The sequence below is a fragment of the Scomber japonicus genome, chromosome 14 (genome assembly GCF_027409825.1).
Source record: "Scomber japonicus isolate fScoJap1 chromosome 14, fScoJap1.pri, whole genome shotgun sequence".
NCBI classification, from domain to species: Eukaryota; Metazoa; Chordata; class Actinopteri; order Scombriformes; family Scombridae; genus Scomber; species Scomber japonicus.
The window spans coordinates 32,762,699-32,790,614 of record NC_070591.1 but is presented as its reverse complement, the minus strand read 5'-3'; the positions used below and the strand labels follow the sequence as shown (position 1 = coordinate 32,790,614).

The window sequence follows — 27,916 nt, the reverse complement described above, 5'->3', positions numbered from 1 at the left end:
TCCCCAAGGGGAGAAGAATTAACAAAGTTTCAAGTTCCTAAAGGATGTGCTCGTGGCAGATCAACCTAGGGCCTTTGTTTTTGAAGAACATGCTTTTCTCATCTTTAAAGTACTACGTTTTCATATATTTTTTTATCACATACAAAACAGAAAAAAGTCCATTATATACATCCTCCGTTTTCTCCCACATTGCAACAACAGGTCCCTTTTCCTGCAACAGTAGTGAAGATTGCATTTGATGTTTTTGGGCCAAGATGTTGACCACCAGTCCAGTTGAAGCATCCATGTTTCATTTACCCTTGGTTTTCTACGTTTATTCTAATCATGCAGTTCAAAAGAAGGAAAAAAATTGATAATGAATAATAATCTTTAGAAATCCTTTTGAAGCAGTTGGTCAGTTGAGCGACAAAGTCTCACGTACTGGAGAGAATTCCTTTGAAGCACGGTGGTCCATCTGGGCATGTCTATTTGTTGTGTCAGAGTTGAAGATTATTCTCATTGTGTACCATCAAAACAAGATTGCCAGTCAGCAGCACATCTGGCAGTTTTAGAGATGGAACTTAAGAGATGTGAAGTGGGGCAATAGTGGACTTACAGCTGGTCGGTTGGGTCAGGGGTCGTCATTGAAGTTTCCTCTTCATACCGGCCGGTCCACGGCATACTGGCAGGGGCTCAGGTTGGACACAGGGTTCTGCACAGCCGGATAAGCGAAGTTGGTGTGCTGCTTGGCCTTGAGCCGCAGGCTGGCCAGGCTGGAGTTGCAGGTGTCTCTGTACATGTAGGGGCTGGCTGTGGTGGCGTAGGGGCAAGTGGCCGCCGTCACCGCTACCGAATTGAGCGCCGTGGGGCTGTTTAGGTTGTTGAGGTTGCCCAGGTTGTTGAGCCCTGTTGGGGGAACCCCTGCTACCGCCGAGGGCACCATGCTAGAGGCCATGTTCATGGAGGGGATGGAGCTTGGGGGGGAGAACATAGGCTGGGATGACAGGGGGCTTACATTCATTGAGTTAAAGAATGGGAAGCTCTTGGCGGAGAGCGGGCTGCTTGCTAGGCTTTTGGTGGCCCAGTTGTTGTAGGAGTAGCCCGTGTACATGTCATCGTAGGGTTGCATGAGTCCATTGAACTGGGCACCAAAGCCATTTTTGCATAACTCTGCCTGCTGGTTCCTCTCCCGCTTCCTCCACTTGGCGCGTCGATTCTTGAACCATACCTGCAGGAGGCAAAGGAAGAAAAATTTGAGTGTACAATCTAATTGTTGAAGCTTCTTTGAACCTTGATGTTCCACTTAAAGAACCTGAAGACCAAGCTCCAACTCTTGAAAACATTATATATTCATGTCAATAAGCAAACAGTCAAAGTTATTATTTATTCAGTCTAAAAGTTAGAATCTTAACAAAGCTGCTTCATCAGGACTCCATGCAATGGGTTCATGTATGGACTTATTGCACATAGAATGAGCTATTGAGAAAATATATTTTTCAGACATTTACATTTTCATTGATTCACTTTTAAGATTAAAAAAAGCCAAAATATTTACTTTTATATGGGATGTTTATTTGAATTTAAAGAAAAAACCCTCTTTACTACAAATCAGATTTTAATTAGTGAGGTCTGGGAACATGACAGTATCACTATAACTATGTAGATAGATGCTTTATTGGCTTTCAAGGAAATGTGTTGCCAAAGTCTGTACTGAACCTCACATGAATACATAGATACAGAACACATTCACAACATAACCACATGAAAAACATCCATACATCATATATCCATTTATAAACACATACATAACACATATACACAAGCTACAGTCAACTGAGTATTTTATTTAGCAATGCTATGGCAGAGGGGACAAAACTTGACGTTTCCAGGCCAACGCTCTGTATCTGCGAGCAGATGTAAGCAGTGTGAAAAATAAATATGTGTGAAGGAACTAAGCAACCAGATGATCAGACAGTTTGGAAACAGCCAGATTATCTAAACCAATTCAAAGGTCAGCATAACAGACAGTACAAAACCCTTCATTGCACCAAAAAGTGTGCACACGATTATGTAAGGAATTATGAGGATGCAAAGTGTAGTTTATATTTTATTATTTCAAGTTACTCTTGGTGGGATATTTTATAATGCTGGCATATATTCATATTTTGTACACTCTGTCCCTTTTGTAGATTTGCCACCTTTTGGACAAAAGTTAAGAAACACATTAAAAAAATACATATAAAATGTAATTTTCTCCTCCACAATTTCATGATGGTGTAGAAAAACTCCCAGAAACCTGCCTCTAGGCCAGCATGCAGAGAAACTCTGAGACATAGAACAGTTTACAGAGTGTGTCTTCATATGCAACTCTTAGAAATGGACCTGGTCAGTACAACATGTTCAAAACTACAAATATAAGACTTGATATGTGAAAAAATGTTATTCTTTAACATAAAGTTTTAAAACTTTGGACAATCCTTATTATGTGATGATATGCTTTTGTAATGATGGACCAGCAGTGTGTCTGTCAGGATGAAAGGAGTTTAATTACAGTTACTGAGACTTGTACACACATCATGGAACACTGTTTGGAAGTGTTATAAAATTAATTTCAAAGAATTGATATATAATTATAAAAACATATGTAGAACACATGGATAGAAAGGAAAAATGAATGTCACTAATGGCAGTGACAGCAAGTGAAACTCTGAACTACAAACAGCCGTTCCTGTTACTTTCCCACTTCAGTTTTTAGTCACACCTTTTGAATTCAACAATGTTGTTTTTGCACACAAGGAAAAAATAGAAAGACTGAAAAAGTTATTTTCAAATGACTTTGCCCCACACTATCAAAAAGTGTTAAAAGTCAATAAAGTGTAATTCTAAAACACATCCAGTGATACTATCCTAACCCCTTTCAAATGCTTCCAATAATATTGTGTGCATATGTATCCCGAATTCTTGAAAGATATAATAACCCCAGAAAGTAAGTTGAAGTGTATCATCAAACAGTCATATTAGGCAAGGCTTATTAAAACTAATTATTGACTTATTTGAATAGTGAGATCCCAATGGAAGAAATGTCAGGGAAGGGCAATCTTCACATTTGTCATTTTATGGTCCTATATTTGGAGGATATGAATTGGATTAAAGCTTAGTGGAAACTCTAAATTGAGAGTTTTTAGAAATGAAAACTGTGCCAAGTTCCTCCCGGTGTTGAGTTCAGGACAAACTTTTAATACAAAAGCTGTCATCAGCAGTTCAAAAAATACAATACAACTGACAGAGCCCTGTTGGTCACCTGTTAACACTCTTGTATTTGTTTTGTATTAAAATAATTTGGTATCAAATTTTATCTGTTTAATCCTCGTAAAACGTTTACAGGCCTTTTGTGTGTTGATACTCAGCCGTGTCTCTGCTAGCTTGGCATACATGTTGCGTATCATCCAATCCTCTGTTATTCTAGTAACAGAATGCTGTTGACCATTAATATGAGTATAAAGTGCATGACTCTGAGTTTTCCATCCCACACAGTGACAACAGGGGAAACCCCACGCTGGAGGACAGAAGGTACCCAATCTTAACAGTGACTCGGAGGCAATGCTGTTTGAAGGTTTGTGGAAAAGGCTGAATGTCAAGGTTACTCGCTGGATCATCAGCAGACACATTTATACTTATTCTCTGAAATGGTTAAATGGCTGCAAGGAAAGAATACTGTAATGTATTCTGAGTGATTTACAAGCATTGGAACATTTGGAGTACTGATCCCTACTGGAGAACTACAATGGAATAGTGTACTTGGTGAGGTCAGTGTAAGGCCATATCTGATACATCATTTTTAAATATATAAATACATTTATGTTTGATTAAAGGATCATGACTCATCGGTGTTATCTCTGTTGGAATATTTTCCAATCTCACCATAGGACTGGGTATCGGTACTTGATACCTTCAAGGTATCGACCGAAATAAATCAATACCGAGTAGTATGGAAACATCTCCCACCAAACAACACCTGCAACTGATCCTTTTTGCACACACAGCTAGAAAATATGATTATTTGTATGGACTTGCTCACAGCTAATCAACACAAGCATTCTTCGATTTAATGCGACATGTGAACAGGTGAATTTGAGTTAGCGCCTTTAGCAATTCAGCAGCCAAGATGCCACCTAAACGCTCTAAAGTATGTCTACACTACACGCCTGTAGGACCGGATAAAAGACAGAGCAGAAAATGTGGAATGGGTATAGAATAAAGTACTCAGTTGGTGTCAGTATCACTTTAAAGGTACTTGGATTCATCTTTTTTTTTAAAGGATACCCAGCCCTGCTCACCATCTAATGCCAGTACAGTACACAGTATGACTTTTAGACTTGAGTAGCAAAAGTTATGATGAACTTGATGAGGATGCAAACGACTTGTTGCCCAGTTGGTTTAATCTGTATTTCATTAATTTTTCGTCCAACACAATATGTGACGTATTATCACCCTCTATAGTTGCTAGCTAATTAGTTAGTAATCAGTTGCCTGCTAACATATTCTGCAAATATGAAGCTACACTCATTGGAGCTCATGATTCTAACCACTTGATAGTCCATTTCAGTCTTCTTGTAGTGTCTCTTGGTTTCTGAGAAAACTATTTCACTCTTTAGCTGCTAAATTCTTGACTTTGTCTGTTAACTTTGTCTGATCGCTGTTCACTGTTAGACAGGTAGTGTTACAGTAAGTGAGTGTATCCACTGGGGGTTAAACAATACAAGTGACATCTTTCCAACACACAGTCTCATATGAGTGCAGATATTGTAGGAATAAGTACATGGAAAATGTTAGCATTAAATATAATTTTAGTCACAGCTAAAAACAAAATAGTTGCAGTCCACCTCTTCAGTTCAGACTGGAATACCTCGACAGCTATTCAATGGATTGCCAGACATACAGACATGCATGGTCCCCAGAGGATGAATCCATCTGATGTGTTAATCCCCTGAATTTTTAGCAAGCACCATCAGTAGCTCCAATTATCCAGTCAAATGATTCCCACATGATGTATTCTACTGACTTTGGTGACCCGCTGACTTCCTCTGGTGCCACATGAGATTGAAATGTTTGGGGTCAAAATGAAATGTCTCAACAACCGCTGAATGGATTGTCAAGAAATTTGTACTTAGGTGATTCCAATTCCTTTCATCAAGTACCATCATCAGATCAAAAACGAATCACATTTCCATGAGCCTCAGCGGTGCTTTGTGATAATCAGTACATGTTAAAATGCTAGCACATTAAACTAAATTGGTGACTGTGCTGAACATTACAAGCTAAACATCAGCATGTTAACATTTACCATGTGAGCATATTAGTATTATGATGTTAGCACTTAGCTCAAAGTACTAAAGTCACAGAGTCACTAGCACAACCCAAAACATTTGGGTTTTTTTGGCATACTCAGCAATGTCCCATTACATGATGTTAATGAAAATGTGGCTTCATTATTCTTATATGATCTCAAATCAAACATTTGCCTTAAAGTGTTTTACAGTTTGTAAAGCACATCCCTATACACTATACCCTAACCCTCTATAGAGTGCTATCAATATGTTCCATCAGGCTGTAACTTTGATGATTAACAGCAGCTCACTGACAAATCACATGAATCAAACTGACAGGTGAAGTATTTTGGGCATGCAGGAATCTGCCTGCATGCAGGGGTTAGAAGGGCCACTGATAGACATTAGAAACGAGACAATGTGTGGTCTGTTGTCTTTTCAAAATAACAACCGGGAGTGCGTGCTATGTGACCTTTCATCCAGCCAACATTAATTTGATCCATTACTTGTCAGGCCAGCGGGCCAGCATTTGTATTGTCAACCATCAGAGTGTGTGTCCTCCTGCTCCATATAGCTGCAATGACCAAACCACTGGGTGTGGCCACACACTCTGCTGCACCTTTGACATTTAGGTTTAGTGTGTGAACTGGAGCTTTGGTGGACAGACATAAAACATCTCACCAAGTCCATAAAAAAAAACTGGAAACTGATTTCTATAATCTGACCGAAGCCTGCACCCAAAATGTCTCACAATGTTCCTTCAGTTTACACCGAACTATTCACTTATAATGAAAGAGTTGCTGAAAAAAGACATATAGAAAACTATGAGAGTTGGACTAGTAATTGAACGCTAACTGCAAAATTTAAAATATGTCACTCAATTCTGATTCTTGTTTTGATTATATTTGTCTTCGTAATAATATTTAGAAAAAAAGTGTTCAATGGAACTAAAAGCATGGTAATTTTGACACTCATTGAGGTTTACCAGTAAGTGGACCTAAAAAGTAACTGTACTGTAATATTCTTCTTATTTAGCATTTAAGATGCACATACACATTTAATAAAGAGTTTATAACACATTATACTGTAGCTATGAGCAGATAGAAGGACATCTCAGTGTTTATTAATGTACTGGGTTTTTTTTAAATCAATTATCACTTCTTCTATGAATTAATTTTATTACAACTGTGTTTTACCATTACTGTCATTCATTGTCTGTTAATACAGAAGACTACAGGAGGAGTTATAGTTGTTAACAAATAATTAATAAGTAATAATAGCAATATATTATATAGCAATATATTATATGTATGAAGGTGGACATAAGGCACAGGATCATTAAAATTCATGTAATGTAAAGTGTCCTCCATATATTTCTTGGCAATCTCTGCAGATCATTTTTGATATTTAGTGGCTAAAAGTGGAGCATTTTAGTGATGTGAGTGATTTTAGTGAGTGAGTAAAAAAGATCCAGAATAAATATCTAGTCATCATGAACACCCAAATGTGGCAGTGACAGACACACAAATCAAGTTTCCATCTTTTCTCAGATTATTTGTAACCATGAAATAACTTCACTTCACTAACCAGTCAACCCACAGCCAGACAGAAACACTTCACCCACTGAAATCTGCTGCTTGTTCAGAGGGACAATGATGAGAATGTGTGTACCCACCCTGACCCGTGCCTCAGTGAGATTGGTCCACACTGCTATCTCCTCCCTGGTGCTCATGTCTGGGTAGCGGTTCCTCTGGAAGGTAGCCTCCAGCTCCTGGAGCTGCTGGCTGGTGAAGTGAGTCCTCTGCCGCCGCTGTTTCTTCTTTAGCGAGCCGTCGTCAGCGCTGGACTCATCCAGCTGGTTCTGGTGGGATTTCTCTGTGTCTGAAAGCACACGGAAGAAGAAGAAGAAAAAAGAGTTCATAAGGAGGATGGGAGGTGCAGCCAAGATGGAGAAGGTAGTTGAGAGAAGAAAGTAAATCAGTGAACATGAATGGAGTGTAACCCTAACCCTAAGACTAACCCTAAACCTAATTCTAAGCTTAAAAATAGTAGAAAAAAATACAGATATTAAGTTTGAGTAAGAAATATGAATCATAGCACACAGTGAATTCCAGTATGTGTATCTCTGTGTAATTTGAAGATGATAGCACTATTTGAATTCAATGTGAGTGTGATCAAAATATAGAGAATGAGCTGGAATAGTTCACAAAGTGGTTCAAATATATATATGTGTATATATATATATATATATACATATATATATATATATGAACATCTAATGTGAAAGAAACATTGAAGAACATTTGTATTTGTATTGTGATCCTCCTTCTTGTAATGTTAAATAAACTAAAATTAAACTAAAAGAGTGAAATATTGCCAAAATAAAATGAATAAGAGGTTATTATGGTTTGGATATATTTAGTAATATTTTAAAAAGGTTGAGAAATGTGTTGTAACAAGGCCAGCATGAGTGTGTCTGGTGAAGTGTGCTGACATTGTTTGTCTATTCATCATCTTGCACTGCACTCAGGCCCGGATTAAGCCATTGTGGGGCCCATGAGCTGAGGGCCCCAATGGACCCACCTGTTTCTTCCACTCTCTGTGCATTGTGTGTATATGTATATATGACCTGATAAGGCATACAATTATTCAATACATGCAGAATGTGAAAGCCCATATACATTAATAGATTAGTTTTCACAATTTCTCATGTTTATATTAAGAAAAATATATAAACACACAAAACAAAAAAAATATAAGATCATACACATTCATTCCCTAACTATACTTTTATACACAAGTGCACATGCTCAGTATACTGTATATACAAACAACCATATGCCATATTCAACCAGGTATCTTATTTTATTATGAGCCATGACGGAAGGAACAGAACACTGGGGGGGGGGGGGGGGGGTATTTGGGGGCAGTATGTGTGATGCTTCTTCACCAGGGAACAGAACAACAGGATGGGCTGAATTAAGATCATATAAAGCAACAGCAAGGGAATATTACAGGCCTCACAACTATATTAAAACTAACGTTTTTACAAGATTAAATTTTAAAATTAATTTATAAAGTCAGTTTAAGTTTTATAATGTTCTTTAGTCTTGCTTTCAGTATTTACAAAGAGATTTGGTGTTAATTAAATTAATTGTAGCATAGTGAAACATTCATTAGACTTTGTGTGTTTATCTCATGTGTTAAACAACAGTGATGTTTAATTGTTCAGGTCCCAACAAGTTTCTTAGAGAGAACTGTGTAACTTGGTACTAATTATATGTAAATGATATTGTAGGGACAGTGTTGTGAGACTGTGTGGAGATAATATGATCATTGCCTGCTTTACTATCATCAAAAAATGAGTGTACAATGTACAATAGCTCCTTTCAGTCTCATTACATTATTACACTATTTCTATAAGTAGAATTTTAATATCAACACATTTATATAATGTTCATATTTCATGAGTTCATTAACTTCTCCTGTCAAAGGAATGAAGTGGAGTCAAAAGTACAATATTTTACTCTGAAATGAAGTGCAGTAAAAGTATAAAATAGGATCAAATGGAAATCTCAAGTTAAGTATTACAATTGTACTTTTAAATAAATGCACTACGTTGCTTTTCACCCCTGCATAGAATATAGAGTATATGAAGTGAGTTTAAATGCGGTTATTGAGGAAATGCAAGAAGTGCTAAAAGATGGTAAACAGATCTATTTAACATGTGTGTATAATGATAAGCCTAACCCTTTTTTCCTATAATAAATATTCATTTCTCATTGAAAACCTTATTGTGAGCTGTGAGTAAAGGATCAGGCAGGTCAGAATGGAACTGGGATAAATGAATTCGACTGTACATAGTTTGACATATAATTACAATCAGTTGCTTTCTAATAATGGGGTCTTTACATGAATGTGTTACTACTCAGTATATACAGTCAAAGCAACAATGTGCATTACTAAAGCTCTGTTATACACACTGAGGAAGCACATCAAAGCAGATCTCTTTCACCATTTGAACCTGCTCTGTAGACTCTTGTAATTCTCCACAGAGAAGCAAATCTATCAACACTTGGAAAAAAGGAACAAATAGTAAATGTGTGAAACAGCACATTATTCTGACACCTCTCGCCCTGGATTGCATGTGCACTGTCCGATCCCTGCTGAAACTCAATGCATAATACTGTCAGATCAAACATCATCTGAAATCCCTCCACTCCCACTGCAGACTGTAAAATGACAAGCGTGGCTGTGACATGGCCAAAAAAAAGAGAGAGAGAGAGAGAGAGAGAGAGAGAGAGAGAGAGAGAGAGAGAGAGAGAGAGAATGATTCCAAACACTGCATTACATTCAAAGATGTGCAGAAGCAGTGAGTGATTTCATTTGGCCCCCAGTGCGGCGAGTTTAAAGGACCACACATCCATGTTATGTCTGCCAGGGCTCCTCTCTGCCAGATCTGACTCCCGCAATTTGAGGACCTCACAGAAAGAAGTGAAATTAGTTGGCCAGCTAATCCCAAGGATCAGGCTTTTGTGACTGGGGCAGGTTGGGCTCTGTTTGGTGAGGGCTTAGCTCTCTGGGAGCAGTTCGAAATGATCAGCGGGGTTTAAAAAGAGGCTCCGCAGGGCCACCGGCAAAACCAATAAGGGCCAGGCCGAGGCTGTTATCTGGCAGTAAACTGACACTGGGTAAGCTGTCACTTAAGGCCAAAGTCTATAACACAATACAGAGGAAAGGGCAGCCCCCTTTTTTAGAGCGACGCGCTGACCATCAATAGGAGCAATCTGACTGATAATGTGGCGACGAGGCTGAGCCGTTCCAGGTCAGCTTCTCAGAGGGTTTCATCTGGAAAACAACTACAAGAGACTTTGAACCTAATCACTTTTCAACATCTGGACCAACAGCTACATTCCCAAATATATTACACCCCAAATGGAGTAACAAACATATATTTTGTCCAGGTTAGAGTCATTTCTACTCCTCTAACATCTCTTTAATACTCTTAAACTTGTTCTTAAGAGGAAAAGTCTGTTTTTGCAGTAGCTGCATGTTGTCTGTAGGTTGTTCTCTAATGAGATGATGAGATGGTACTGGTGTCTGTGCCTGTGGTGTGGTCTTCAGCTTGGTGTGGGAAGTGTGGCAGACATACTCTACTTTAACATAGTGCAGATTCAATCCTGTATTCTGTATTCGTTATAAAAGAGAGCACAGATCAACAACAGATTGTAAGAAATGTAAAAAAGATGCAATCATAATAGAGGAGCAGTCTTCCCTTTATACTGTTGCATTCAGCTTCATTGAAAACATGTTTATATGATTTTAAAAGAAACTCTTGATCTCTTCCTTAGAATGGGATATGACTATTTGCTGGAACATTCTCAGGTTTTACTCAGATACAGTATATCATCTGTGCAAGTGAGTATGAAACAGTGAGGGACATCTGATCAAGAGCATGATTTAACAAAACGTGGATCAGCCCAGCCCCCCCCCCCCCCCCCCCCCCTACACTCACAGGAGATTCTGACCATAAAGCAAAAAAATAAATAAATAACTCAAAGGTTTGAGAAATAGAACTATAAACTGGATTATTTCATAGATCATCTGGTTGAATTTAAACTGCGCAGAATCAAATCGAGGTACGATGCTCTCAGGAGAAATATCCTGTCGCTTTTTTAAAAATAAAATAAAATGATTTAGTCCTGGACTACATGTTATTACAATCCATCACCTGAGCTGGAGCTGACACAATTAAACAGGCTTTCAATTCACGATGAGAGTGTGAGTCTGTGTTAAGTGCGTCTCATTCCTCTCAGAGCTGTTTTACAAGCTAAAAGCTGCGCGGTTAACGGCGCGTCTTCTTTCTATGAACTGGCTCTGTGCTTCAACTGGATTCCAGATAGATAATAAAAATAAATAAATAAATAAAAAAGAAGACAAGTAATCGGTGAATTGAACGCAGTGGATTTTATGAAATCATCATATCACATCTGATATTAAAGAAGAAAATAATTTGTTCATAATGAATGAGCATATTTTGGAAGAAAACACACAGGCTTCTCCCTATTAAAATACTACTACTAATAATAATAATGATAATGGATGGTTATTATAATAATAATAATAATAATAATAATAATAATAATAATAATGATCATGATAATGGATGGTTATCATTACTATGATAATAATAATAACAATAATAATAATAATAATAATAAATAATAATACTAAAAATAAAAATGGATGGTTATCATTACTATTATGTTTCGTATCATTTGCATGATGTAGCTGAGTTTCTGATTCAACGCATTATTTCCATACTATTTTCAATTTTTTCCTTTTGCTTTGCTTTCACGCAGCGGGAAAAGTGTGTCGCATCAGATCAGTCCACAGTAGTGCGGGTGTTTGGTGCGGGACTTACCGCTGTTGTCCTGGCCTTTACATCCCTGGTCGTGCTGCGGGGTCCCGGAGTCTGAGAGCGACAGCGCCGGGCTGCGGGCTTCACTGTCCGTCAGGAGGTTAAAATCCATAACCAGGCTCTGCACACACACACACACACACACACACACACACACACACACACACACACACACACACACACACACACATACATAAACATGTCAGTGTCAGATCTCCCACCGTTAAACCACAACACACACACACATACACACACACACACACACTACAGTAACAACTTCACAACTGCTTTAATAAATCATGTGAGACTCTGAAGCAGTGACGGGCCTGAACATGTTCCATAATGATCCTTTATAATAAATATCACTAGAATATCTCTGTAATATCCCTCTTTTTTCCTGCCACTACAACAATATTCTTACAATAATAATCATATAAATAACAGTCTATAAAGCTTGTCTGTGGTGAGTTTACACAGATCATCCTGTTTCATATTTGATATAATATTTCAGTGGTTGATAGCTTCATGGAGATTTATTGCTCTATAAACACTCCTCTAATATTCCTGAGGATCATTTTTATGTGACGCTTTAAGTCCCGATTCATGTGTTGAGCATATTTATTACAGGACTAGTTTCCGTGCTTATTCTATAATAAGCTATAAAATAAAATGCATCACTTTTCAACACAGCACGGATGACAGCAGCACTGACGCATCCGTGACGCATTTGTCATTATGATTATTATTATTATAGAAAGCATAACTCACTTTATTAGAATGAAAATATATATTTTTTAAATATAAAAAGGCCTTTAAAATACATTTTTGGTTGAGGAACCTCTCATTGCACCTCTCTCTATTTGTCTATGAATCTCTTCATTCAACATGCCTGCATGTGATGTGGGTTTGTGTGTATTTGTGTCATTTTCTGTTTTTATTTCCTCTTCGATCTTTCCATTCAACCCTGAGTTGCGGTTGTAATCCTGATCCATTTATAGGAGCCTGACATAAGCTGTTATAACAAGACCTGCCCCTGAGTTTGACTCTATTTTGGGCTTGATGAGGGGAGAGCAATAGAGTTGTTGCTGTAAAATACACGGTGACATTTCCAAGCCGAAATTACAAGCCGGTGAGGTACAACTGTTGCTCAATGGAGCTCCCCAAAAATAGCTGATGGTTTATTTATCCGAGAGCAGTTAACACCTTGAACATGTGTGTGGGGGGGGGGGGGGGGGGGGGCACAAACACTCCCAACGTCCAAGCTGAGAGATGATTTATGTTCTCTCTGGTTATGAAGTCACAGAGAAGCTTCACATTTGTCCTCCACTCCGCTGCAGTAGTGTGAGATTCTCATTCTGACGTTTTGTCAGGAAAAAAAAAGCAGTCAGCTGTGATTTGTTTTACCTCACAGATCTGTGACGTAATCATTAGTTTAATAGCTCACATTTACAATTTATTCTCTTATTGTAGCAAATCAATTTGAAATGATTTGACATTTATTTCTCAGGGTCACATTTGACCCATTTTTTACATTTGAGAGATGTGAAAACACCATTTATTTTTTCTAATGTGACCCCCAAATATACACAAATTTAGATTAAAAGCTTTTTTGTGCAGCTGATACACATATTTGTATATGCAAATTTCCAAATCCGACTTGTGTTTATTCCAAAAATCAAAACATTTCCCATTCTGCATATTCTACTAAATGTCTTTTTTCCCCATAGATAAATATAATACACTCTGTTTGATCTCTAACAGCTTCATTAAAGATTAATTAAACATTTATTAATGACTGATGGTGAATTTATGAACGTGAATCTGCGTAGAGACTAATTATGAGTCAGAATATGAACAGTATGTAAGGGTTAAAGCGGAAACGCAAACAAAGGGAAATGAATCAAAGCAGGTATTAAGTGAAGGCCGAGCTCACTTTTAGGATACATAAGCAGGTGTTATTATTTGCCCTCCTTGTTCAACCTCAAGTCTAAATGTTCAGAGGGAAAGTCTCAGAGCACAAGTGAATGCATGTCATCAAAGATTTAAAAAGGCGTTAAACCTCATCACTTTGATCCGGGTTTAAGCGGCCCTGTTCACTGCACACGCTGGTTGCCAGTTTCTCTGTGTGTGTAGTCAGCGTTGTGGTTGTGGACAGTGAGCCCCCCCCCCCCCCACACACACACACACACACACCATCACCCATACCCCCCCGCTGTGTTTCCCTGCTCACTGTTTGCCACCATGCCAGTCCTTTGTGTGCCAGTCACATGTGACTCCTGCCGGGGTTAAATCTGAAGCCTAGAGGAGGAGGAAGAGGAGGAGGAAGAGGAGGCGTGGCTCAGAGCGTGGCATGGCGTCAAACAACCCCCCCAATACACACACACACACACACACACACACACACACACACACACACACACACGTATACACACACACACACACCAACAACGCATTGTACAACTTGGCTGAACTCTTGAACCAGACTCACTGTCACCATTTGAAGTTGTTGAAATGACATTATTTCCATCGGCGCTCTTTGAACATCAGTGAACGCTTCACACTCTATCAGCTGCTCTACTTTTAGAGCTGAGTAGCTTCTATAGTCCATCTGAATCTGTTCAAAACACACAGACACCAGGAGATGCACTGCTATCTTCATCAAATTTATTAAATAAAATACTAGAATTTAAGCTGAAATCTCATATTTGTGGCTTTTTCCCCTTAAATCCAGGATCTTAAATCTCCCCCCCCCCCCCCCCCCACACACACACACACACACACAAACACTCATTAAACTAATAGTTTTCAAGTCAGTTTTATCTCTCAGATTGCTGTTTCAAAAAGCTGATTATATTTTCATTTAGCTTGTAGATTTGAAGATAATTAGGTCTAAAATACAGAAGCATCATCTCATTTGTAGAATTGAAACTCCTCTTCAGTATTTTTTAAACTCTCACATTTCCGGACACAATGGGGATAGAAGAGCTCTAAAAATGATTTGGGATGAAAGTCATAAGAAGATCATTTTGGATATTAGTTTTGCTACTATTGCTCTAAAGCACTGATACACAGTTCAGTAGCTCTTCTTTTACATTTGAAGAATCAAGGAGAGAGAGAGATTGATGATTCATGGTTGAATTTTTAAAAGAAGCCAGCATGAGCAAGGCAACATCTTGCTTCTTTTATCATCCAGCTGAGGCAGCAGTCACATTTCAATCATTTGCCTCTTTTTTTGGCTGACTAGAGTTTTTGTCAGCATTTTTTCTGTCCTGACAGTTAAAGTCATGTAGACATGACTGCAGCTAAAGTCATGGTCCGATCTACCATATGGGCAAATGCCCAGGGGCCCTTGACTAGAAAGGGTCCCTCGATGATGGGAAAGAAACAAATGAGCCTTACTTTTTCTTATTCTTTCTTTTTTTGTCGTTGTTGTTGTTAGGCTCTACAGAAGCCCATTCTCTTAATGTTGATCATTATGATCACTGTCATAAACCTGCTATGTCCAAAACTAAATATGGAGTTACAAGCTTTCCACCTGACAGTTATCCAATCACAATAAAATAAAGTAGTTTGGGGGGGTGGGGGTGAGCGTCAGTGCCCAGGGGCCGCTGGGGGTCTTAACGCAGCCCTGCTACAGATGCATCAACATAAACGAACAGAAACAAACATTTTAAATAGTTGACTTGGAGGAAATTCATCATCTCAGTCACTGACAGTAAATGATCCAAGTGTGTGTTTAAAAGTCACAGCTCCATCATTCAGCCACTTGTCAGCTTGAATATTAAATCCTCCACTGAGACTACACAACATATCATCTCTGAGTATTCCTTTAAACAAAGCAACTTACTGCTGCACTAAAGCCAACCTGTATATTCTGATTAAAGGTTTAGCAGCTTATTACCGCTTAACACGTGACATGTGACAGGTTAGACATTATTCCTTCGTCTCGCTCCTGTCATCAGAACAGAACAGCATCTTATTTAAAAGTGTATTTTCATATTTGTCACTACTAAACACTGCGAACATTTCGCCGGAGACTTTAAAGAGAGAGAGAGACTTCCATCTGTTTTTTGTTTCGCATCCGTGAGAATGATCGGGAGCATTTCACATAAGATTAGAAGACAGGAAAATGGGTATTGTGGTGTGAGCCGGAGGCAATCGCTGCATCCCTGGGAAAAAATGATGCGAGACTGAGGATAAGGTCAAGTCTCCCAGTAGAGAGATTACCTTGGTAAGCACACTGCCTCTGTGTTGTGGCTTTGGATTAATGAGCCTCTGATATGGATTTGTGGGTTAAAGTTGACTTGCGGGTCAGAAAGCTCAGTTTTCTCTGCTTCATAACCGCACAAATGTTACATTACATTTTTTCCCCGTTGATTTGGCAGAATGACTCCACAAATGACTCTGACCTGTGTCTGTTTTTTGGATTTTAAAATGTCTGGACTGAGAGAATGACACCTTCATTTTTTTTTTTCAAATTCAAGCACATGTCTTTGCTTTTCTGTGTTGAATGTGTTCCGATAGTTCAATTTCTCTCATTTAACGCGCGACTTTTTTCCTGATCTGTCATTTGAGCGAGCCTCATCTGATGGAGCTGTAGCACATGTCTTCATGACCTGCCATGATCAAATGATACAGCACATTACTGCTCTGGCAAACATAACCCACCATCATGCTATCATGCTGTCTGCGCCTGCTCACTTCTTTTTTAGTGAAGCAGTTTTATTTCCCTGGAGAGAAAACAAACCCCGCACAACTCAGCGCAAATGTGCAGCGCAAAGACGCAACAGATGAGTTTAACACACAAGCAGTTTATGTTAGATTTAATTCTGAGAAATAAAAATAAAAGTAAACTAGACCCTTCTTACTTTTTGTTCAAGCGGTGTTACCTTTGCTGTGGATCTGTCTCGACTCTTTTCTCTTGATTGAAAAATCAAATAAAAAACACTCCGCTAAAATGAGTCCGGCTCGCTGTCGGTGTTCAGTCAGTCAGTGTACTCTCCTGACAGAGCAGCTGTCCCCTTTGTGAGTGCGGAGAGACCAAGTCTAGTATCAGCAAGGTCCAGTATTTTGGTCAGAAATATGAATGTGAGCCAGTCCTGGGGGGCTATATCCGCCGCAGCAGAGTGATGGATGGACAGGCGGCCTGGTGTCAATGTGCTGCTGAGAGGCCGGATGGTTTGGCAGCGAAAGGGGGTGGGGGTGCGGGTGATGCAAGCCAGTCATTTTGTCCAGAACAAGGTGTCAGTACCCCCCCCCCCCCTCCTCCCCACCCTGCTACACACACACACACACACCAGGGGCGCCACATCATGATTATATTTCCGAAATCAAGAACTCCCCCCCCATCTCCTCCTCCTCCTCCTCCCTCTGGGCTCAATATGGCCAACAAGCTATCACTGAACTAACAAGCACAGTAGCCATATAGCTGACAGTCACATTGATCACTGAGGTTAAATACTAGCTGTGTTGATGGCGATCACCCTTCTGTGGTTAGTAGCACCCAATATGACACCTGGGTCAAGTTTAGGAACAATGTGGTGCACCTTATCTCCACGAATCACACTTGGCTATCAGAAAGGGGCTCCGGCTATTTCCTGGAGAGTTGCAGCGACCTTTATACATACATGTATGTCCACATCCACCTGACAAGCTGCTCCGCCGCCTCCACGCTTAAATAACATAGGTGGGAGTGCGTGTTTACTATCATTGCTGGGATTTTGTGTGTGTGTGTGTGTGTGTGTGTGTGTGTGTAAGAGAGATTGGGGGGGGGTCGTGTTCAGAAATGGACGCAAATCAACAGCAAGATGGGAGAACTGGGTTTGCATAAGCTGGGGCGCTTTGCATAAACAGTCGCCCGGTGACACCGATCTCATTAAAATATATATTTGGTGATAGTGATGATAATAAAAAATAATAATAATAATGGAAGTAAAAATCCTCTCATTTTTCGGGAGATTGCCGGGTCCATCTGGCTTTGCAGACTGCTTGCATTTCCACGGACTGCAAGCATTAGCCCGGGAATTATTCATAAACGCGTCGAGAATTAATTCCCGGGATTAAGAGTTGATTAAGATGTGTGTCACTTTGCTGTCTGAGAACTTATTAAGGGCCTCCTCGAAGAGGCGGCAGATGGAATTTCAGTCCAATGTTTGTAGATGTTAATTTCTGCCCTCCTATAACAGACATTTGCATATGATTGAGGGAGCGAGGCCGAGCAGTCCTGCAGCACAATCACAGCCTCCGTGCACACACACACACACACACACACACACACAGGGAATAATTGGCTGTGCAATCCAACACGAGTCCACAGCAGTGATTAACACACAGCTCTACCACATCAACTATTTATTATGCTCCATCAAAAATTATATTTCACTGGTTCGACTCAGTCTATGAGTGTAAAACAACCTGAGCTATTTCATTAAGAGGAAATCATTTAAATTGAGAGAAATGAACCCAAGTTAATCTCACCTCTTTTTAATAAAGTATGATAAATGTCGATTTTCATTAAGTGGGGCATCGTTTTGTTTTGGTGATAATATTAATAAAAAAATTAGATATTTTTAAAGTTTGTATTTTGCCTTTAAGTTGATCATTTTAAGTCACTAAACAAGAATATAAAAAATATCACAAATGTCGTTTTTAATTGATGTAAATGCATATTTTAATCTGCACTATTCATTTCTTTCTTATTTAATGTAATAGAATAATGCGAGTTAAAGTTGAAAGAAAATCCCAGCTGTAAAGTGGAATAGAGTGTTTTTATTCTCCGCTGTGATGACAAATAAAATGAAGCATGATGTTTAAATAAAACATGTTTTCACTGTATTACAGTAATGACCTTTCAGCTCAACAGGCCGCGGCCTGCTGCACACGGTTGGGTGATAACCAATAAAAGAATTATTTACATTGTACCTTCAGGCCAAACGTGAACTAAGATTAAACAAATGTTATTTTCATATGTCCTGACCTGGGAACAGATGCAAAAGAGGGAAGTGCAAAAAGGTGTGCTGCAGACTGTCCAACCCGCTGCGTCTTCTTCTTACTTTAGATAATAAACGTTGCGGCCTTAAAATCCAATCCTTATTTTTCTCCTGTAAAATCAGCCGCAGCCTAAACCAATCAGGCCTTTTATATCATATATAAGCTTACACAATAATAAAGATAAATACAACTTGTAGCTTATAACTCATTGAGACCTCTGTGTTCATTTTCATACACGTGTTTTTATTTATCGTTTATTTTCAACTAATTGGACTCCAAGTTTAATGAAGTGTTACCTTCCTTCCGGACGTTAATATAAACCTGGAAAAAAACGAACAAAAAAAAAAACATCCGTGAGACGGAACCGAGACGCAGCTGTGGTCCGGCGAAAGACTAGTGAACCGTTTATTGTTATATATAACCGTATATTGTTTGTTTCTTTCATTGTTTGTTTTCAAGTCAAAAATAAAAAATAAAATTCAGCCTCAAATATGAAAACGTCGTAATGTTTGTAATTGTAACGGACATATTAAAACAATATTGTAGTGTGTGTGTGTGTGTGTGTGTGTGTGTGTGTGTGTGTGTGTGTGTCCGCGCTCGTGTTTGTTTGATTTTTGTGCGCGTGTGTATGAGAGCGTCTATGAGTGTGTAGGTTCTGTCTGTGTGCGCGTGTGTGTATGAGCGCGTATGATTGTGTGTGTGTGTGTGTTGGAGGAGGGGGGGGGGGAGGGGGGGGGGGGGTGGCGCTCTGTTTTGCTGCTCGCAGTCTCTTGTGGCTCGGCAGCCACCTGCCACCTATCAATTTCCTCCACATCCCCAAATATTTTTGACCTCCCAAATATTTTCACAACGTCCGCCTCTGTGAAGTCCTGCAATTTTTTGGAGATAACGTAGCGAGCGAAAAACACCATAATTCAGTTTAATACTATCGAAGACGGGGAAAAAAACCTTTTTAGAGTTCCTAAACCTTTCCTCCCTGCAGGCCTCACACACACACACACACACACACACACACACACACACACACACACACACACACACACACACACACACACACACAGTTTAGAGCTTCAGAGCTCTATTAATCACTGATGGTCACCAAATCTTACAAACATAATATAATAATAACAATAATAATAATAATAATTCAGAAAGGCCGTATTGACATGGAATCATTACACAGCGCGTTTTTTCTCTTTGATTAAAAGTTCGAAAATATTTGTTGAGCATTTTTGAATCACGGTGATCATCTTTGTGTGCGCGCAAGATGCACATATGTATTATTAAAATAAGTAATATATTTATTTAGATATGTTATTTCTCATTAGCTTCATCATGTGTTAATCTCATCAGGAGACACATCGAAAAGTAAACTCCCGCTGCTCATATTTTACCTTTTCTATGAATTTACTGTACTAGTAATACTGTGTCTAGAGTCCTGAAAAAAGTCGATTCTTCACTCTTTAACTTCCATACAGAAAACTGCTAAATGAAGCGCTGATAGTTCATGGAGCATCTCGGTTAAATGTGGTCAACTTTTACGCAGCAATAAAATAACGCTGGATTGTTTACAGCCGAAGACAAAAAGAGATTTTTTTTTAATAATAATTAAAAAAAAAAAAAGATAGAGAGGAAAGAAGTGGAGTGAGTGCGGTTATTTGCACTTACATCAGATCCCGGTCTGGTTAAATTAATCCGTGGAAAAGGCAAAGAGCTTTACTGCAGGCTGATGAGTGTCCTGGCCTCAGGTTTGCTGGTGACATGGACAAAAAGTTCCTCGGTGCGTCAAAAAGCCAGAAAAGCGTCAGTGAGCCCGTCAGTTTCCTTCTTTCTTCGTCTTCACTCTGTGCTATCAGACATGAAGGCTGTGGAGGAGTGAGGCTTCATCCCCACACAGAGTATAGGGAGGGAGGGAGGGGGAAGGAGGGCTGTGGGGGGCTGACTTCATGCTAAATATTGTGTGTGACAGGTCCACTGTAGAAAGGACGGCCCCCTACTCTCTCTCTCTATCACTCTTTCTCCCTCTCTCTCTCTCGCTCGCGCGCGCACACGAGGTACACACGCATTTTAACCACCCACCCCACCACCGCCTCCTCCCTTCTTCTCCCATTGGCTCCAAACATTCTCTCCATCTCTTTCTCTCTGCAGCCTCCACACAGCAGCTTTTTATTGACTTTTTTTAAAAAGTTACGTGCACAGTGTCAATCAGGATTTCAGAGGTGTGGAGACTTTATATGGCAGCTTATATAATCATTATATTGTTTTGTATGATTAGTTATGGTATGTTTATAACTATGAAGTTGAACTAAAACTAGTTCATTTTAAGCAAGATAAAACAGAGGAGGAACAGCAAGAACCAAAGTTCCTTTTTAAGAATTTGAGACTTTTTGACTTTTGGGCACACTGAAGCACATGAAGGCATTTGTACTAATTTTGACTCACAAAAAAGATGGTGTATCTCTTTGCACTGTTGCCACAGTCCCGACTATAGGTGGGACTCTGCCTTCTCCAACGCTTTGTCACCTCTCTATTTCCTGCCAATTCATACCTCTATACCTTTGGGTCCCTGGAATCTCTGTATTGAAGAGCTTCTCTTGTTTGCGCTACCATGAACTCTTAAGTGAGGCTGCAAGAGATTACTGCTGCTGTACAATACTACACTTTTTAAGCCTTGAATCCAATAGACAGACCTGACTTCTCCACTCAATCTCCTGTTTGGTTCTCTTAATGAGATCTTTCAGGCTGGAGTCAAAAATCTTTCCCAAACTCTTAACTGTGATGGGTGGGATGGTGATTTCAGCAGTGATTTGGCTCTCTGAGGTGGACAAGCCAAGTTTTAGCCACCATGGATTTTGATATGACGGGTTTGAAACTCATCCTTTTCCAAGTGTTGAGCTTCTAACCGTGTGATATTTATCTACTACCCAGGACAGATGCTGCTGCTGTGATGGTGAGATCAATGAACACTGTGATCAGTGGCTGCCATGTGCCTGACTTCATCCAGGGGGCCTCAGCTGAAGACACATATATAAGACACATATACTATTGCAGGTCGTGGTGGCCCTAGGCCGAGCAAGGAAACCCAAACATCCCTCTACCCAGCCAAGCTCATCAGCTCCTCCTTGGGGATCCCACGGCATTCCCAGGCCAGAAGAGACATGTAATCCCTCTAGCGTGTCGGGTCTCCTCCTAGTTGGATGTGCCTGGAACGCCTCCAAAGGAAGGGGTCCAGGAGGACTCCTCACCAGGTGCCTTTACCACCTCAGCTGACTTCTTTCAATTCGATAAGTGGCGGAAAATGGAATAGACGGACATATTTTATATTATAAGGCCAACTCATGAATGTGAAAGAGGGGTGTAAGCTGATTAGTTCTTGTGGTTACTGATGCCCCTCGGCTTGAGAACACCCACATTAGACTGACATCCTCCCAAATGAGGGGGCCTATGTTGCAGGATTTTAGAAACTCCTGAGAGGGAATAACCTAAGAAGAAGAAGAAGTGGCTACACTATACATTCTAACAATGAAGAGGATGTATTACCTTTCACTCATTTTGACTACATAGTTTACTGAAGGTTTGATGTTCCAAATTTCATAAAAAAGTTGTAACTTTGACAATAAGTGGAAGAATGCATGGCTATAAATCCATTCAAGTTATATTTTGTCTGACTTTGTGACACATTTTATCTTTATATTTCTGCAGACGCAAACGTTAGGGATGTTGTGACTTTTCTATACAGCCATCCATCCATCCATCCATCTATCCATCCATCCATCCATCCATCCATCCGTTTGTTAGGCTGAGGTTCAGAGGATGATGATAGTGACATGCCTGAATGCAGAAAATCTCAAAGACTGATTGCTTTATCATTTTATTATCACATTATATTTCCCCTTAAGAACCTCTAAAGTTGGAAAAAACATTGTATTCCAAATTGACAATATAATGTATAATCTATATCAAGACTCCTGTGAATGAGTTTATTAAATGGACTGAAACAAAATTTGGTAGCACACCATGAATTTTACATTTGAGGGTTTTTGGTGTATGTCTCAACAACTATCTGTCTTGGATAGATTTCTATAAAATGTGGTACAGACCCCTATATTGACCTCAGGAGTAATTGAAATAACTTTGATTATGTTTGAACTTTTCATCTACCACCATCAACAAGTCAAATGTTTAATTTGTCAAGATATATTGGTTAATGTTGACATACAGTACCTGCAAAACAATGACATTCCCATTGTACTTAGTTTTTAGAGCTAATCAGCAAAAGTTAGCATGCTAACAATATGGCGAACATGGTCAACATTAGTCCGCTAATCAGTAGCATGTTTAGCTCAACCACTGTGCAGCTAGCATGGGTGTACACTTGTTCTTCTGTTACTTGAAATGTGGACATTTGAAACAAAAGTAAAAAGCATTTAAACGTTTAACACCCGCCGCTACAATGGAAATGTCAATGGAAAATCATCTGGGACTTCTATTTCATGGACAGTGGAGGTTTGGGATGTATAGAGAAAATCATCTTACAGTTACACTGATAGAAAGAAAACTATGAATCACACGTATTTGAAGAGTGTTAACACATTCTTAACACAGCTGTGGACTTTGAGATATTGTGTTGGTGTACACATTTGTCATCTTTCACTGACCTTTGCTGATGACGCTAGAGCACTGAGGCTTGCTAAACTGACTGTCACAGTGGGTTAGGTATGAAAGTGACCAAAACTCAAATGCAGGTGTATTTGTTTTACTGTAACACCTGGTGTGTGAAAAGCACGCTGCATGCCAACACTGATAAACCGCTTTTCAGTATTCTGTATGCGATAGTGAACTGTGTGTGCAGATGAGGACAGTTAACATCTAACAAATGGGAGGCAACCCACTATATCATTACTTATTGTATATAAATGTAAAAGTTGGGTCCTCCATCATTATTAAAACACCAAATGAGGGAATATCTTTTGGAAGGATGGAGTTGAACCTTTCGTCAGAGTTCTATCCATGACAAGTAACACTGAGGCTGTTTTGAAGGCTAGTAGCAGAACAACATTTTACTAACAGCTGACATTGTTTTTTCATTTCATCCAGTCTGTCATCTTGTCATGGAGAAATGTGTTGGTGCACCCTGCTTACAGTCTTTATGCAAAGTTGGGTTCATTCATCATAGACTTAGAATAAAGGAAATGAAATGCCAATTTGTTGTAGGATTAAACCCTCTGGACCTCATTTTGGGAACCAGTGATTGGTCAAAAGGACAAACATCTTCCATCACTGATCCCCACAAGTGGTATCAGTGCCAATATTGTAGAACTTTTGTGCTGAGACTCTATGATAGTAAACTGATAATGTCATTTTTTATATCTGAAAAGAAATACAGATTCACATGAAACAGCCATTGTGTGGATTTGCACTTTTAAAAAACAGCTTTATTGAAATAACTATACACAATGTTTAAAGCACCTACTTGAGTGTACAATGACAAACATACCAGATGGACTAAAGGTTGTAATAAAAAAAAAAAAGTTTAATAAATATGTATACACACACACATACATATATATATATATATATATATATATAAATATATTGCACATTCAGGTATTAAAGAAATGTTTATTGTTTGATATGGACAATCAGTTCTGAAAAGTCTGGCTTTTTGCTGAAAGAGGACCTATTATGAGGACCCTATGCTATTATGTATTTCAGTCATACAGTACCAGACAAAAGTTTGGACACACTTTCTCATTAAAGCTAATAGGAAGGCGCGTCCAAACTTTTGACTGGTATTGTATATAATATTACAATGTTAGAAGGTCGTTAGATGGATAATGAGGTAAATGTATGTAGAGGAGTCCAGTGTTTTATTCTACTTTCAGCCAGAGCTGATGTCAGCTTGTGACAGATTAACATGGTCATTTGCTCAAAGCTTTCTGTTAGGGTCACTTCTCTGCTCCACTAACATTATGGCATTTTCCCATTCATTTTTGGGGGTAGTCACTTTGAACCATGACTCCATTAAACAGCACAGCAAGGTAAAATATATCATCATCATCATCATCACCGTACTGTAGCTGTTTCTGCTTGTACTAGTCCTTCCTGCATTATTTCTAACTGATCCGCTGGACAGCTCAGAAGCTCAATAGCTCAGAATATGTCCATATGTGTTGTTCTGACCTGTTTTAGCGCTGCTAATGAACCACCTCTAATTTACATTTTACTAACAGCTGACATTGTTTTTTTCATTTCATCCAGTCTGTCATCTTGTCATGGAGAAATGTGTTGGTGCACCCTGCTTACAGTCTTTATGCAAAGTTGGGTTCATTCATCATCACCCATCTTCAGGCAGTATCAAACCTCTCTTCTAACTCACAGAAGAAAAAAAAAATCAAATGAGTGTATTTCCAAAAATATTGCATGATTCATTTCAAACTTGGACATCATGGACATATTTAGATCCATGTTTAAAATGTACTGCCTTTAGGCCAACATAAACAAAATTAAAGCTGCAAGCAGCGATGATTGAGCCCTCACACAACCACACATGTTGGGCTGTGGCGCAATCGAAGGTTTGCATCACGGCCATGTAGATGTCTTCAGACCCGGGCTCTTATTGGACATTGCACTAATCATATGTCATGTTCTAGTATATGACGAGGAGAACTCTCCATGTAAATTTCATTTCAATGGGATATTTAAGCATAGATGTGTTTAGGCCAGGACTCTTATCAACAATGAGAAATTGAATGCGGATTGGAACGTGTCTGTTAAAGTTACAGCAGCCTCCATGCTTCATTGCATGGTGCCATGGCAAGAGCGTTTGATGAAGATTTTAGATTTTGATAATTTATAAATGCAAATGTCTTAAGGTGACAATATGTAAATTTGGAGAGGGTCCTGTTTAAAATGTAGGAGGAGTTAAAATACAAGGCCTGCAAGTGCCAAAAAAACCCGCCAAAATTGCAAAGTCAATTATATACAGCCGACTTCCTGTTGGAGTTAGGGTATGGCTAACCCCAACCGGTCGAGGCAGATGTTCTCCCACTCTGAGTCTGGTTCTGCCTGAGGTTTCTTCCTGTTAAAAGGGAGTTTTTTCTTACCACTGTTGCTCATGTGGGAATGTTGGGTCTCTTTAAAGTTAAAACCTGAAGAGTTCGGTTTAGAACCTGCTCTATGTGTAAAGTGCCTTGAGATAACTTTGTTGTGATTTGATACAAATAAAGATTAATTGATTGATTGATTGATTGATGAGACTTTTTTATGTGTCTGGACATGATACATAGGTCTACCAAATTACATTCTTCTATGTCAAGCTGGGTATTGGGTAATACCTTAGTCTAGGGCAGGGGTGTCAAATCATTTTAGTTCAAGGGCCACATGCGACCCAATTCGTACTAAAGTGGGCCAGACCACTAAAGCCATTGTATATATAATATACATACTATAACTTTACTATAATAAACCATCTTTTTTACAGATTATTTTGCACAGAAGCTGCTGATTGATATTCAATATATGAATGGTTTAAATATGATGGTCAGGGTGGGAAAACAATCTCTGAAGAAGCCAAAAAATTAGAATTACTTTTCTGCAATTTTCATACTTTATAAAGTTATCCAGTGAGCCTGGACCCCTTGGTGGGCCGGCTCTGGCCCACAGGCCGTATGTTTAAAGTCCCTGGTTTAGGTAAAATAAACATGTTTTAACCTTGAAAACACAACTCTGCACAAAATAATGTGCAAAGTCTGATTTACTATCGGATTAAATAATTATTATATGATACTAACTCTTAGTCCAGACACTTATCAACACAGTCAATAATCAGATTGCATTGACGTTGAATATGCAGCACTATAACAGGAGGAGGGTGCATGTAGGTTGTGCAATGGAGAGACTTCTTTTGACCTAAAATTTCGAATGTAAAGATAGAAATGTAGACTATCGCCTCATGTTTTCATCACTGTGAGAATTCCCTCAGGTTGAAATGTTGAAGTACTGCTCAAAATATCTCTCACTGTTAGAGGAACCCATGATAAACAAGCTTCCATTTACAACGTCCACATCTTTCAAACAAAAACACACTCGCCAAATGTGACACAACTGTTTTGCAACACAAAGCGCATTAGTTTGTCCGAGCTTATGTTTGTATGTTTCTTAAAGCCAAAATGGTGAGTCTTTGTCTTCTTACCAGACACCAAGACAGACCATAAACTTACACTATATATGGTAAAACAAAGTGTGAATATGACAAAGGCATCACTTCCTTAAGCAAGAAACTCTTACCTGAAGCCAGGAAAATGTGCACATTTGGAGTTTTGTCTTGAAGTATTCTGGATAAATGAGATGCTTAAAATGAAAGAAGTCTCACTGTTCCTATTCTTGTGCTTGTAATTAATGATTAATAGACTCATGTCCAAGACACTTATATAAATATTTTCAGTTTGGATGAAGGAAATGTAATCAAGCAAAATCCAGCTGTTTCAGTGTGCAGCTGAACTGAGAGAGGATACGGATATGGTAGATCAAATGAGGATATGCAACACAACATCATGCTTATTAAAGATGATTTCTGAGAAAGATGCTGCTTCTTTGAAGGCTAATGTATTAATGTGGATTTCAGATTTATATGTAATCCTCCCCCTTTAATGGCTTAAGTTGTTCTTCAAGTAACAATAAAGCAACCTGTCAATATGCTTTTGAGAACATTGCAAAGAAAAGTGTTGTTATTGCCTCGGTGGCACACACACACACATTAACTGCTACTGGAGAAATATGACGTGAGTATATTTGCAGATGAAATGTTGAAATTACAAATCCCACAGGTGATCAAACACTTTGCAAAGAGCAAACAGAGGTCTGACACAAGTTGATTCAACATGCTTTAAATACAGAGAAATACTTTGAGTGTAGGTGTTCTGATTGCACAGAGAGATAACAGATTGTAGAACTGTATCTGTGCAAGCTTTGTACCCCTCTGCTACATCCCCACCCAATATAAAGCAAACCTACTTGCGTGCACACACACATACGCACACACATGCACACACACACACACACGCACACACACACATATCCCTTGCTCTAACACCCACTTTTTAAATGAGACAAAACTCTTTATGATGCTCTGTATGAGCACTCTGGGGCCCTTACAATTGTCCCCACAGTTCTTTCCATTATAGTCCTGAATTAGGCA

General features: G+C 39.1%; 1 protein-coding gene across 1 annotated transcript; it reads right to left on the bottom strand.

Moving 5' to 3' along the window:
• Positions 1-517: 517 nt before the first annotated feature.
• Positions 518-11,839, bottom strand: pitx3 (paired-like homeodomain 3). The gene is made up of 3 exons (XM_053332909.1): positions 11,731-11,839; positions 6,982-7,187; positions 518-1,207 (listed from the first exon to the last, which is right to left on the bottom strand). The coding sequence occupies exons 1-3, from the start codon at positions 11,837-11,839 to the stop codon at positions 638-640; spliced, it is 885 nt and encodes a 294-aa protein (XP_053188884.1). The 3' UTR covers positions 518-637.
• Positions 11,840-27,916: the final 16,077 nt, after the last annotated feature.

Coding starts and splice junctions, on each gene's coding strand:
- pitx3 (XM_053332909.1), bottom strand. CDS start 11,839: ATGGATTTTAACCTCCTGACGGACAGTGAAGCCCGCAGCCCGGCGCTG. Junction 7,188..11,730: donor TAAAGGCCAGGACAACAGCG/GTAAGTCCCGCA, acceptor GTGTGCTTTCAG/ACACAGAGAAATCCCACCAG. Junction 1,208..6,981: donor TCACTGAGGCACGGGTCAGG/GTGGGTACACAC, acceptor TGCCTCCTGCAG/GTATGGTTCAAGAATCGACG.